Here is a 15,277-nt window from a genome sequence, read left to right on the forward strand (position 1 = left end):
CTTTTAATTTATCAATGCGTTCACTGACATTTGCCATTTTTCATATACCTTTATTGGGATTTTTAAGGTATTTCCTTCTGATTGTTTTATTAATTGGAATCAGTAATGTATGTTACAATGGAACAGATGTGGAAGTAAGTTATGGATAAATAAGTTATTTGGTAATAGGTTCAATTACCATCTCTAGTACATGACTGTTATCGAAATATTAAGAGGAGTTCACATGTTACGTTATGTTTCCATTGAAGTACAGTGGGCAAATATTGTTAAAAGATGCGTTCGTGGAACCTTAAAAAATTCATCGGAAAATACATTAGTAATATATGGAAAATATAAGTGTATATTTTGATACAGACCCCATATAAACGAAACGAGCCATTTCAGATATTTTAACGATCATAGGCTCATTTTTCAACCGAAGTGGTTGCAATTTCACATTCCTGCGTCTTGCTGAGGAAACAAATTTCTTCGGCAAAAATTAACTAAGCCCTATATACATGTTCCACATTTCCGCTCTATGTTAAGGGACCGACGGACTAACTGTGAAACTTGAAAACTACAGTTTCGAGGTAGTGAACGATTTTATATACCTCGGTACCGCCATGAACAAAACAAAGCTTTGAAATCCGGAGAAGAATAGTGTTGGTAAACAGATGCTACCATGGTCTGAGTAACCAATTAAAAAAAATAAATAAATAAAACTCTACAGCTTTTGGAGTATTTGAGAGAAAGATTCTCCGAAAGATCTACTGGTCCATCAGCGTCGATGGTGAATATCATCGTCGAATGAGTTTTATCATATATTCTCGAACATAAACATACCCAAACGTGTCGATCTGCAGCGACTAGGGTAGCTAGGTCATGTTGAGAGAATGAATGAGGCTGCCCCAACTTAAATGGCATAGAAAAGTGAGCCAGGTCGAAGAAGAAGGCTATGAATTCGATGGAAAGATCACCATCTCCAAACATGGTTTTTCAAATTGGAAGAGCTGCGCACAAGACCGACGCGCCTATACTTCTTTTTTAAGCTCGGATTATGGAACAAATGTTCTGTCTCAAGCCAGCTAAGTAAGTTAAGGGATCGAGCCGGATTTTCAAAACTAGTTTTTATATCATGGCTGTTATTGACGTAGCGTATTTAATGTCTTGGGTAGCTGTCAGCAGTCATGGCCTAAATTGTTTTCGAATTTCCACTTATTAAATTTGAAAAGTTTTAGACCTCCTTTCCTAATTCGATTCTGAATCAATCTCTAAGTTTATAAATGAAATCAACGGACTGTAATTATAGAACGTATATATGTATAAAGGAAACAATTAAAAAATGAAATAATTTATAAACTTCTGCAGGTTCTGAAAAGGACCCTTAAAAAATGTAAACGATAAAATGCCCCTTATCACGAAATTTAAACAAAATCGAGACCCAACTGTATATCGATAACACACTATGAATTTGCCACACCATGTGAACCTCCCTATAAACAAAATTTATTGCGAAAATCTTGGCGGTTTAAAAAAAACATAAACAAAACCAATTCCATACAGAATCCCGGATAGATTTCTCCTGAATCTACAACGACCACCACAAAATGGCCACACATAAATATGAAAATCTTTCACAAAAATTCTTGGTCAAATCTTTCGATTACCAAAGACAATTCTTTCATTTGTACTCGCATCGATTGACTGAAATGACAGCATTGCTGACCAAACGGGCCGAAGAACATTGGGGTAAGACGGTGCCCATTAAGAAGCTATGCGATTTACGTGAAGAGAATGAGGAGGAATGCATTCTAATTGGTACAATTTACAAACATCAGGAACACAAACCGAGCATCCTCAAGGAGATATCCGAGGAGAATCAATTGGCACCGCAGCCGGCCAGACAACATTATTCCGATCCTGAGGATAAGGTGATATTGGAAGATGAACTGCAACGGGTGCGCCTCCATGGCAAGGTTCGTAGCGAAGAAATGGCCACGGGCATTGTGTGTGCTGTAATGGGTTTAATTGAAGAAGATGGACGCTTTGATGTTCAGGAAATTCTCTTCTATGAAGGTGGTATACAGAGACCCCTGCCAAAGAAGGGAGAAGATCGATTGCTAATTTTATTATCCGGTTTGGATCAAGTTAATTCACACAATTTCGTTGATTCCCTCAATCTATTTCAATATTGGTTGAGGGGTAGTATCCTCAAGGCAGGAGAATCGAAAAAGATGCGTGTTATAATTGCTGGCAATTCGGTGAAAAGTTCTGAAGAGAAACGCCTGCCCTCATTACAAGCTCGCCCTAATGAATCCAAAGACGTTGTCGATGCCATGCAGGCGTTGGATGAATGGTTTGCTGCCTGGTCTAGCTCCGTAAATATTGATGTTATGCCCGGTCAATATGACCCGGCAAATTTTATGATGCCTCAACAACCATTTCACAGCTGCATGTTTCCCCGAGCCGCCAAACATGAGAATTTCCAAAGTGTTCCAAACCCCTACGTCTGCTCCGTGGATGATGCCTTGGTTATGGGTACGGCTGGACAAAACGTAAATGATATGTTAAGGAATACTGGTCTGGAAAAACCATTGGATGCGCTGCGTTGTACACTGAAATGGGGCCACTTGGCACCCACTGCACCCGACACATTGGCATGTTATCCCTATTTGGATTGTGATCCCTTCGTAATTAAAGAATGTCCCCATGTCTATTTTGTTGGCAATTGTGATGAGTTCTCCACACAACTCTACGAGGGTACACAGGGTCAGAAAACACGTTTGGTTTGTGTACCGAGATTTGCCAAGACCCAAAGTATAGCTGTGGTAAATTTGGAAAACCTAGAGTGTCATGAAGTTTCTTTTGATTGTAATGAGTGAGGGAAGAGGGTGAGGAAGAGAAAAATAAAAAGCCACCATTGTTTTACTTAAACGTAATGTGTATTATTTTATTTCATTTCATGTTTATCAACTAGACTAGTAGGCAAAGAATCAATAGGTATGTTTCTATTAACATATCAATGGACAACTGGACCCAATGGTTCTCCTCGAATATTGGCAAAATCCAAGCGTGAGTCAATTGTTTCATCTATCTGTCCAATTACGGCAATGTTGTCACCTCGTATGATGTGCAAACCCAAGACGATTTGTTCTATGCCGGATGTTGTTGAGAAGACCCGCTCATGTGATTCGTCCAGTATGATGTTGATGGTTTGATCAAATCCCTTCAATGTACCAATAAAGTTACGACCATCTGCCGTTATTATGGACACTGTGTGATTGATGTACTGTTCCAGTGTGGATGCCATTCTGCTTTGGAAGGGAGAATAAAATTAAAGACGTTTAGTACGTCTTGTATGGAAAAAAGGAGAATGTAAACAACAGCTTCTTCTTCTTCCACTTGGAGTGTTTACTGTGAAATGATGACATGCAATTGATGGGGATGTGTTATCGATATGTTAATTATAGATATCGGACAACGGAATTTTCAAATAAGGTTTTAAATTCAGTTCGTCTTCGGACGGCTCACAATAAAGACGCATTTATAGAGGTAATGGTGTTTTTACACGATATGTATTTTACATATGTGCTGTCACTTTTTTCATCCATATGTAATTCCTTATGTGTGTCAAAATTAGCGGCGTACACAAAACATTTATTTTTGTGTTCAAATCGGCATATGTATTTTACATATGACATAACCTATAAACAAAAAAACAATTTTATTTTTTGTTAAATCGACATCATTTTTTTATTAAACACCTACAAACGAAATAATAATTTGTAATTGATTTCCTTATGTTTCACATACGAAAATAGAGCGCGTCCTATTCGGAAAAAATACATATGTAATTGCATATCGTTTTGACACATTGAAATTTCCGTATGTTTCACATGACGAGTTCGATTTCCATATGCAAAAAAGTGACAGCACATATGTAAAATACATATCGTGTAAAAACACCATAATCACGCCCTCGGGCTTAAAGAAGTACAAAATGGCGTTGTTTTAAGCTTTCGCTTAACTTGTCACGTGTTTTATTATCGAACTAAACGAAAAATATAAGAAAATCTCGTTTATCTCGTACATATGGTTTATGGTCTTATACCTTCTATTCTAATAGAAAGTGTACTAGCGGGAGGAGGAACTGCCTCCAGTTTTGAAAGAGATAAAAAAGGTTTTAAAATCATTACCTTCAGTTCGTCTTCGGGCGGCTCGCAAAAAGGACGCATTTTAAGGAGTTAATTACGCATACGGGATTAAAAAAATACAAAATGGCGCTGTGTTAAGCTTTCGCTTAACTTGTCACGTGCTTTATCTACCGAACTGGACGAAATTATATGTAGTTTATCATCGAATACAAATCAGAGCGAAAATTGTTTTTAAGAAGATTTCGTTTTTACAACAGCCAGCCAGAAGGATTTATAGACATTTTTAGACGGTGCCTACATACGGGTGCATGGTCCTATACCCTCTGTTTTAAATAGAAAGGGGATTAGTTGAAGGAGGAGTTAAATAAAAAAAATATTCCCATGTTGTCAGCCGAAATGAAAACATCGTATCGACACAGAGTGGAAAAAATGTCAAACACAACAAGAATGCATTTTTGCCGTTATCTATTGAAACTCTTTCAAATTCTAGAACATTTCTGTTTTTTCGAACACGAAATGAAAACTAAATAAAATGATTATGATGAAAACTAAATAAAATAAGATGGCCGGTGATCCAAGAGACCCTGTTGGTTCTCCCCAAACTGGAAGTAGCAGTGAGCGTTCATCTAGCCAGGGCTGCCAGATTTTGTTTTTTTTTTTTTTGGAAAATCGTCAAACCAATTTTATAAAATCTTAAAAAATTTAAATACGCACATTTAGCTATATTTAAATATATTTTTTATTAAAAGGAACATAAATGAGGTATTCAATTTATTAAACACGTTTGTACTTAAAGCTAATCAAGAAATTCATTTATTTTATAAATAAATATTTGAATAGTCATTTCGACTTTAATATAATAATTCATTTTGAGTTAATGATTTTCAACATGTCGGTTTTAATTAATAAATGAATCATAACAATTTGCTTTGTTAACTTTCAAGTAATCTTTCGTATAAAGTATACCCTCCATTGAATCCTTATTGAGGGAATTGCGACTTTTCGTTGTACAGTATATTGCGGTTAATTGCACCTCAAAATTTGCACAATTTTTTGTTCAATTAACCAAAAACCAATTATACCCTCTTAATTGAGCTGTTTGTTCAATTACTGAAATCACGCATATCTAAATCTGAACCCATTTTCGCAAAATTCAGCACAGACTATCCTAGTCATAAATCAAAATGTTATGCCAAATTTTGTAAATATATATATAATTCGGTGCATCATTTACATAAAATCGGACGAAAATATATATGGGAGCTATATGTAATTTGAACCGATTTTTCTCAATTTGAAAAGGGTTCGTCCTTGGGCCGGATTATAAATGCGACATGTTTACAATTTAAAATCAACAGACGTCTGTCCGTCTGGACATGCATAAATCTACTCAGAAAGTGTTTCAATGCATATTCTCAAAAGGAACCATGGGTCTATAAAAACGGTGAAAAATAAGAGGAAATTTATTTTTCATGACATGAATTTTGAACCAATTAAATGGGAAAAATCAATTAACAGGGATTAATTATCCGAGGAAGTTTACATGTGTTTTCGTATGCAATATTTTTTTGACCCATCATGTGGTTCAATTAAGCGTGAAAACCAATTAACCGCAAGGTCAATTAACCGAAAAATACTGTATTAAGATTTACTTGGCTGAAAACACGTTAAACATTAGCTGAGGAATGGGGTAATGCCATTATCTTCCGTACAAATTTAGTTATTATAGGAAAAATATATGAACCATCACCACGTTTCAAATCAAATATTGCATTCCAAAAACAAAATAAATCCGTTTCATCATTTTCACAAATGTTATCAAAATCACAATTACAAAGTTCAATATACAAATTTATACAGTTATTATATATTTTATTCATTTCACTTGAATTAAGTTTTGTTTTTGTTAACAATTCCTTTGCATGTATGCCTATATTTGATTATTGTCTAAGAAATTGCTTCCATTATTAAAATCAATCAGTCTTTGAAAATTCATGTTTTGCAAAATTACTTATTACAGTCTTAAAAAGTATTTCCATTTGAAAATATAGATTATGTATTTCCGTTGTTTCACTTTGAAACATTTTGTTTATATTATTAATAATTGTTAGAATACATTTTAAAAATGACAAGTAAATCTCATTAGTATCAGTTTTCCAATATATTATTTTAGCAGTATCAATTTTGTCGGCATTGGCCGTAAATGAAAAGCAAATTAAGGGTTCATACATTTTTATAATCGAAGTAGCTTTGGTCCGTCCAAGTGTCATATTTTTAGCGATATCGGAGTCATGTGGTTAGCAACTAGCCTTCTGCCTTCATTTTTTTCTGATTTAAGGACTAAGCTGAATGCTCGCGTTGAGCCATCCGTCGCGTTATATGTTATCAAAAAGGAAGGAAACGATATTCGTTTGTGTTATCAAGCTGCGACCAGTTCTATTATACTAAGAACTGGTCGCAATTTGATGTTTTTTTTGTGCGAATGAGCTAAAAAGTCAGCCCAGAAAATATGGTTGATTTTTTTGTGCGCCTTGTTTTTAAATTTGGATGTTCCATCCAATCATCCTTTAATTTGGGCTTTTTTCTGCCATCCTAAAGTAAATACTGCGATTTGAATGCTTTGTTCTCATAAATGCATTTTTTTTAATTTTACCAATGTCGAACTATTCGATTTACCAGCATTTTCATCACCAGGATCAGGGTTTCTTTATAAAACCATATAATATTTCTCCTGCTATCAGCTATAGCCTTCACAACCGTTAACTTTTATTTGTTTTGTTGCTGTCTACCCAGAGAACGGCACAGCTGATTGTTATTTTTTCATCTATCTGGGTAAACGTAACCTCATACACAAACACACATGTGCCTAATATTCATCTTCTTTTTACTTTTTCTTTCGCTTTATACATTTTTAATGTTGCCATAACAAAAAGAACCCAAATATTGCCATATTTGTAAAATGACCAAAAATCGTATTTTTTGGGCAAAAATCGTCATTTTTAAATTTTTGACCAAAAAATCTTCAAAATTACGATAAAGCGTCTAATCTGGCAGCTCTGCATCCAACATCAGAGAAAATAAATTGTTCAAGACTGATGAGGAGAATCCCTTTACAAATAAATGTTCCCCTAACTCTATTGATGAGATTTCGAACAATAGTAATCTTGTTAATATGAATCCTGTAAGACAAGACCAAATATAGATACGACTCTTGTTAACACTGCGAAAAACATGGCCGCAGACGCTGCAGATCCGCCTTGTATCACATAAAGATACGAAAACGACCATACTGGCCCATTTATGGTATATGGAGTACACCTAAGTCTGCTTTTACACGGTACACCTAAGTCTGCTTTTACACGGTACACCTAAGTCTGCTTTTACACGGAAGGAAACGATATTCGTTTGTGTTATCAAGCTGCGACCAGTTCTATTATACTAAGAACTGGTCGCAATTTGATGTTTTTTTTTGTGCGAATGAGCTAAAAAGTCAGCCCAGAAAATATGGTTGATTTTTTTGTGCGCCTTGTTTTTAAATTTGGATGTTCCATCCAATCATCCTTTAATTTGGGTTTTTTCTGCCATCCTAAAATAAATACTGCGATTTGAATGCTTTGTTTTCATAAATGCATTTTTTTTAAATTTTACCAATGTCGAACTATTCGATTTACCAGCATTTTCATCACCAGGATCAGGGTTTCTTTATAAAACCATATAATATTTCTCCTGCTATCAGCTATTGCCTTAACAACCGTTAACTTTTATTAGTTTTGTTGCTGTCTACCCAGAGAACTGCACAGCTGATTGTTATTTTTTCATCTATCTGGGTAAACGTAACTTCATACACAAACACACATGTGCCAAATATTCATCTTCTTTTTACTTTTTCTTTCGCTTTATAAATTTTTAATGTTGCCATAACAAAAAGAACCCAAATATTGCCATATGACACGACTCTTGTTAACACTGCGAAAAACATGGCCGCAGACGCTGCAGATCCGCCTTGTATCACATAAAGATACGAAAACGACCACACTGGCCCATTTATGGTATATGGAGTACACCTAAGTCTGCTTTTACACGGTAGATTGGTTCCAGATGAAGAATGGAATAAAATGTGTACAAAAAGATCGTGTAAAAACAGACTTAGGTGTATATGGCATTAAAAAACCTCACAGTTAGAGAAACAAAAACAAAATATCCACACATTCTCAGAAATATTTTTTCAATTCTTGACAACGATCTGGGTGAAAATTCCCCAAATGACCAAAATCAATCACAACAGAATTTGCGAAGACGAAACCTAAAGAAATTCATAAAAAAATTTTGGTGATGGAGAAATCTACTTGACAACCAGTGGAATGGCTCTTGTAATGGCTGAAAATCACGACCAACCCGTTTCGAATCAGCCTTAAAAAAGTATGATTATACATATTCCATTTAATATTAATATCACATCTACAACTCGATCATTAGAAAAACTTTAGATAAATCAACACCGACGCATAATAAAATAAATAAATATGAAAATACTTTAATTCAATATTCAAAGCGTATGTAAAAACAATGACAAATCGTTACTAGAATTGTATATGAAAAATCACTCTATTGATTTAGCACTCCTTTACGAATACTGGTTGAAAGACAACACAACAATCAATATATCCAACTATAACTTCTTTTATACAAATATACCAGATGGTTACGGGGCGTATGTATTCACTACATTCAAACTTTTAACATCCATATGGATGTAATCGAAATTTGCACATTTAATCTGGAGCAAAATGTTAACTTCATCATAATTTATATTCCTCCCAATACAGACAACGTACATCATAGGGATACGTAGTCGAGCGCAAAAGTCGACTTTTAGACTTTTCGATTTTTGCCTTTGACTAAAAAGTCGACTTTTCGATCTTTCGATTTTGTCGAAACTGTTCAAAATCGATTTTCGACTTTTACTGACTTGTGCAAAATCGACTAAAAATTTGATTTTTTATATGAATTATTGTGAACAGAAAAAGTAAAAGTGGAAGTTTTGAGCAATTTGAGCTTTGTGATAAAAAAAACCAAGCATTTATGAAGAAAATCGAAAGTCGATCTTGAAAAATCGACTTTACGAGTTTTTCATAGATCAAAAGTCGACTTCGACTTTTAGACTTTTCAGTACAAAAAGTCGATTAATCGATTAGTCGAAAGTCGATTTATTTATCCCTAGTACATCATTTTTAGTCCACTTGAAAACTACTTAATCCCAACAATTATAGCTGGAGATTTAAACGCACATTCGTGATACAGATAACGATCACCAAGGTCGCTTCCTTTGGGAGTCTTCCACAAAGCATGGCTTCTGGTGTATCAACGACGGGATTCGGAAACAAGTAGGTTTGTTTAGCTCTTTGGGAGTCTTCCACAAAGCATGGCTTCTGGTGTATCAACGACGACATTCCAAGTTGGAGAAAATTACTCCTCGGTCTTAGACCATTCGCTAAAAAGCAGGTAAGTTTAGCAGAGTGGAAGGTGTCCAGATGAAAACTTACGAACAGTAATCATCGCTCTATCGTCATGGATTGAAACTATGGTAATAAAACCAACCATACATTCAAAATTTGTTATTAAGCCGTTATCAAAGACATTTTTAAAATGAAAACAGGAAATTACGTGGAAGAATTTAATTCAAAAATCTTAACAATAATAAAAAACACTACGGAGATTATTTTTTCTTCTAACAACAAGTATATACCAAAGGCATGGTTGAAGAGGCATCAATAATTTTTATATACAGAAACGCCACTATAATGAAATATAGAAAAACGAGTTTTAATGATCTTATTAATAAGCTGTCTTCAGTTACTTCTGGTAAACATCTATGTGAAACCACAAAAAATAGCAAATATAAATAGAAAAACCTTCTAACAACTCCTGGGATGAACAACAAAAACTTCAGTTTATAAAGCAGAGAACATACGAATTACGAATTAATGTCAAGAGTGAATTCAGTGCATCGAACCAAATGCAATATAATACTCAACTTCACACGTTCAATTTTAATGAATTTACAAAATTTGTAAAATACAGAAGTCTAAATTCTGCTAAGGGGCTGGGTTAAATTTTATACAAATTTCTTCAAACTCATATATTGAAGCCCAAATAAGCTTTTCGACGTTTAGAGAAGGGAGAAATTCCGAAGCCCTGGACAATTCCTAGGCGCCGCCCTTTACAATTCCTACGCACCGCAAGGATCCAGCAGTCATTCTTTATTACAGACCTACTCCTGACGCGCCGCAAGGATCCAGCAGTCATTCTTTATTACAGACCTACTCCTGACGCTTAGAAGCAATTATTAACCCGAATAGTGCTGTAATAATTTTCTTCGAATTTTGGGACGAAACCTTCAGCGTCTCTAGATTGTAGGTCACTGAATCTAAACATTTGATTTGTATCCTTCTTTCCTATCAGGATAATCGACAGGATCAATTGCAACTCACAAATGACATTGATGTCAGTGGTATGTTTATCAGTAGTTCACACCAGATACTAATATAGATACTAATAAACTACTACTGTACGATCGTACGCTTGACCTGGACACTCGACATCTATGTGCACCTTGTTAACATCTTGTTAGGTTGCTTATAAGGCAAGGTAAAGAGAAGACTAAGAATGGATCGAGCTGAAACCCACCTTTGGCAGGTGATCCTGCCAAGCAGCGGCCTTCTTTAAATTTATATATAATGGAGCATAATTTTTTTTTCAATTCGCGGATGATTTTTTCATCGTGATTCAGCAGTTGACGATCGAATAACTTACGGCCAGATGCAAAAAACCTTAAAAAAAATCCGCCTAACAAAAATATAAAAGAATGTCAACATGATATATCCTGCAACGACACCCCGATACCTCAGGTCTCCAAAATAAAATATTTAGGCTTCTACATTGCATCAAAAAACTCTGATAAAGATCAGTAATTACGTTGTTTTTCACTCAAAGCGCTTGGCCCTGAGGATATTGAAACGTTTGATAACCGCCACCGGCCACCATAAACAGCGGTCATCTTTTAATTTATATACAATGGAACTTAATGTTTTTCAATTCGCGGATGGTTTTTTCATCATGATTCAGCTGTTGAATATCGAAAAACTTACGGCAAGCCGCAGAAACCTGAAAATGAACTTCAACCTAACCAAAAAAGAAGAGCATGTCAACTTCATTTATCCTGTATATTCGGGGTATACAGGTCTCCACAATTAAATATTTAGGCTTCTGCATTGCATCAAAAAACAGATCAAAATACAGATCAGAAATTGCGTTGTTTACGCTCAAAGCGCTTGGCCCTGAGGATATTGCAACGTAAGGTTAACAAGTTTTTACACAGAATATTTTATCGGAATATCTTTCAGTTGTCGGTAATTACGGTGCGAAGGTTTTTTGAATGAAAATTTTGAGAAAAATACGCGAAAATCTTGCAAAAAATATTTTAAAGAAACGGCTGGACCGATTTGACTTAACCTTTCTGTTAGTAGTCTCTAATTGAAGTGGAAAGGTTTTAATGAAACAACATTTTGAGAAAAATCCTCGAAAATGTTGCAAAATATATTTGGAAATATATTAGCATTTCCACACATTTTATATCGAACCTTTATGGTTTCATCTCTTCGTAGTTCTTTTTGTACATATTTTGAGATAAAAATTGCAGCGTATATCTTTAAGTAATTGCCAATTATGGAAAATTCTCAAAATACGTTAATTTTCTACAATTATTTGGATTGTCATTGCCTTGGAAAACTGTTGTATATGAAAATAAATTTATATTTTCATTAGAGTTAAATTTAATAGTAAAACAGTATATACATTAGAACTTTTTGCCGGGTTAATCTACTTTATGAGGATTTATTTGACATATATGCAAAGGAATTGACAATTGAAACCCACTATGTTAACGAAATCCGGTTAAATGTAAACGTACTATAAGAAATCGAAAAGAGAGAGTAAGATTAATCGCTTTCATTATTTACTCACGTTTTCCATAAATTCAAGATTTATTTAGTTTGAAAATATAAGTTATGTTATGTGGTGGCCAGATGCTGGTCAGGAGCATGCATCAGCTGATTAGCACAATTTGGCTAGCTGAATGCATGCCCAATGATTGGAACCTCAGCATCATGTGTCCCGTGCACAAAAAAGGAGACAAGACGATATGTACCAACTATAGAGGAATAAGTCTCCTTCCCATCGCATATAAAGTGCTATCCAGTGTGATGTGAACACGTGAAGCCAATGGTCAATGACATCATCGGACCATACCAATGCGGCTTCAGACCTGGCTAATCCACCATTGACCAGATTTTCATTCTGCGCCAAATCCTGGAAAAGACCCACGAAAAAAACATCGACACATACCACCTATTTGTCGGCTATGAAGCCGCATTCGACAGTCCTATCCGTTCAGCGGTGTTTAAAGCCATGTCTGCGTTCGGCGTTCCTGCAAAATTAATACGGCTATGCAGGATAACTTTAAGTGGCACAAGGTCAGCAGTTGAAGTAGGAAAGGACGTATCGGAGCCCTTCAATACCGAACGAGGATTCAGACAAGGTGACAGTTTGTCGTGTGATCTTTTTAACATTCTACTGGAAAAGGTCATACGAGACGCAAAGGTGAACAGAAATGGCACTCTGTACACCAAACAACACAAGTTACTCGCCTACGCCGATGACATCGATTGCGAGCGGTAACAGCCACCTTTGAACGAATTGAAAGGGAGTCTGCCAAAGTGAGTCTGGCAGTAAACGGCGAGAAGACCAAGCTGATGGTATCAACGCGCAAAACGTCCAGTAGACTCGGACCAACTGTGGAACTTGAGAACTACAGCTTCGAGGTAGTTAAAGACATTATATACCTTGGTAACGCCATAAAAAAACGAATGACATCAGTTTTGAAATTCGGAGACGGATTGTGATGGCCAACAGATGCTACTATGGTCTAAGTAAGCAGTTTAGAAACAAGGCCACCTCCCGCCAGACCAAACTCACACTTTACAAGACGCTTATACTACCCGTGCTATTATATGGATCAGAAGCATGGGTACTTGCGTAAGCAGATGAGGCAGCTCTTGGGGTGTTGGAGAGAAAAATTCTCCGAAAGATCTACGGGCCGATCTGCGTCGACGGTGAATATCGGCGTCGAATGAACCACGACATAGTCAGTCGTATTGAGCAGCAGCGACCACGGTGGCTAGGCCATGTTGTGCGGATGAATGAAGATGCCCCAGCTCAAAAGGCATATAAAAATGAGCCCACTGATGGTTCCTGTAGAAGGGGAAGGCCACGAATTAGATGGAAAGTCCAAGTAGAAAACAACATCTTGGAACGTGGTCTTCCAAATTGGTGGACTTGCGCACAAGACCGACGCGCTGGGACATTTTTTAAGCTCGGCTTATGGAACAACCGTTCTGTAACAAGCCAGCTAAGTAAGTACAATAATGGAACAAATTGTTTTTAATTTATAAATACATCGCATATCCCATGTGATATCTGGGCCACTGATCGAAACTTGATCGTGTCCTTAATAGGAAACAACACCATGAATATTTTTGAGAAAAGTTGCCAATACATAGACATATGTTTTTATGTTTTAGTAAAATCGAAAACGTCTATCAACACATTCAATACAGTTCAATGATGTTAGTAATTCGCTATATACGATTACAAATACGTCAACAAAATACGAAGGTATTATTGAACATTTAAATTCGAATCCTACATGGAGGCAATTCCGCATTACATGCTGTTTGTGTCTAACTTATATGTGACTTTATGGTTCCTCAAATGTATTTTTTTAAATATGTGAATAATGTTTGCATGGTATATTGACTGTACTGATTTCGCTCACGTTTTCCTTTGACTATTTGGATGTGGACTTAAACGGCATTTACATTAGAACTTTTTGCAGGGTTAACCTACTTTATGAGGATTTATTTGACAGATAGGCAATGGAATTGACAATCGAAACCCACTGGGTTAACGAAATCCGGTTAAATGTAAACGTACTATTATGTAACCTTAAACAACAAATTATTCAAATGTTAAATTAAAATCAAGTTGTTAAAAAATGGGAGGATATAACAAATTCTATTAAAACATTTCACGACCCGGCAAACGTTGTTTCACGATCTATAATGACAATCTGAAAACTAATAAACAATTTGTTTAAAAATGAAATATACCTATAACTGAGCGGAAACCACTAAATTTATGAGCCAAATCTAAAAATTTTCAAGTTATATATTGATTTGGATATAAAAATCAACAGGACAGTTGGACATGAACAAAATGATATTGTAATTAAGGATCCTTCAAGAAGGGGCAAATAAGATAATGTAAAAACGTTGGAGCAATAACAAAACATGATCTTCTATTGAAAAAAAAAAAAACATTTGGTGAAATAAGTTCTACCAGATTATGAACTGTTATGTGATTGGGCCTGCATTGGGGCACCAGTTAATACCTCTTATTGACATAAACTTAGTGGCAAATGTTTTTTTATCAACCTTATATTGATGCAATATCGATAAGGCAAAACAACGTTTGCCGGGTTAGCTAGTTTTTTATATAAACAATTCTATGGAAAATCCCCATATTTTTATTTTTTTTTCAATATAAAACCACAGCACTATTTTATAGTTTAACCACAACATTGTAAATCGATAAAACACTAATCCGATCAATATAAAAGATTACAACGAATCGTTAACAACCACAGTTCGTTATTGAAATTTTATTTGTTGTTTTACTTGAACTGAAAATCCCAAAAATTCAAAATGAAAATCATTTTAATCGTTGCTGTTTTTATGGTGATGTTTGCCGTTTTTGAAATCACGTCGGCTAAAAATTATGTAGATATGAAAGATAAGGGAAACAATCATGGAATTGCCACGCCTGTACCCATAATAAATCGTAGAGGACAGTTCACAAAATCACCAATATTACCACCACCTGGAAGGCCATATTTTGTTGATGCACCACCAAGAAACCAGCATTGGTACCGGCAATTAAGGCTTAATAAAGATGTTTTATTATTTTGACAATGAATATGTTGTTTTGTTTCATTTATTTATTATTTACAAAAGAGTTATCCAATACTA

At 35.3% G+C, this 15,277-nt stretch overlaps 2 protein-coding genes across 2 annotated transcripts; one reads left to right on the plus strand and one right to left on the minus strand.

The window, feature by feature from the left end:
- Positions 1-1,586: 1,586 nt before the first annotated feature.
- LOC133322601 (DNA polymerase delta subunit 2) lies at positions 1,587-2,861 on the plus strand. The gene has a single exon (XM_061531579.1). The coding sequence runs from the start codon at positions 1,587-1,589 to the stop codon at positions 2,859-2,861; it is 1,275 nt and encodes a 424-aa protein (XP_061387563.1).
- A 137-nt stretch (positions 2,862-2,998) lies between these two features.
- Positions 2,999-3,295, minus strand: LOC133322602 (U6 snRNA-associated Sm-like protein LSm8). The gene has a single exon (XM_061531580.1). The coding sequence runs from the start codon at positions 3,287-3,289 to the stop codon at positions 2,999-3,001; it is 291 nt and encodes a 96-aa protein (XP_061387564.1). The 5' UTR covers positions 3,290-3,295.
- Positions 3,296-15,277: the final 11,982 nt, after the last annotated feature.

This window comes from Musca vetustissima, unplaced genomic scaffold, assembly GCF_032173495.1.
Source record: "Musca vetustissima isolate MV318-11 ecotype Yass unplaced genomic scaffold, APGP_CSIRO_Mvet_v1 utg8434, whole genome shotgun sequence".
Lineage (NCBI taxonomy): Eukaryota > Metazoa > Arthropoda > Insecta > Diptera > Muscidae > Musca > Musca vetustissima.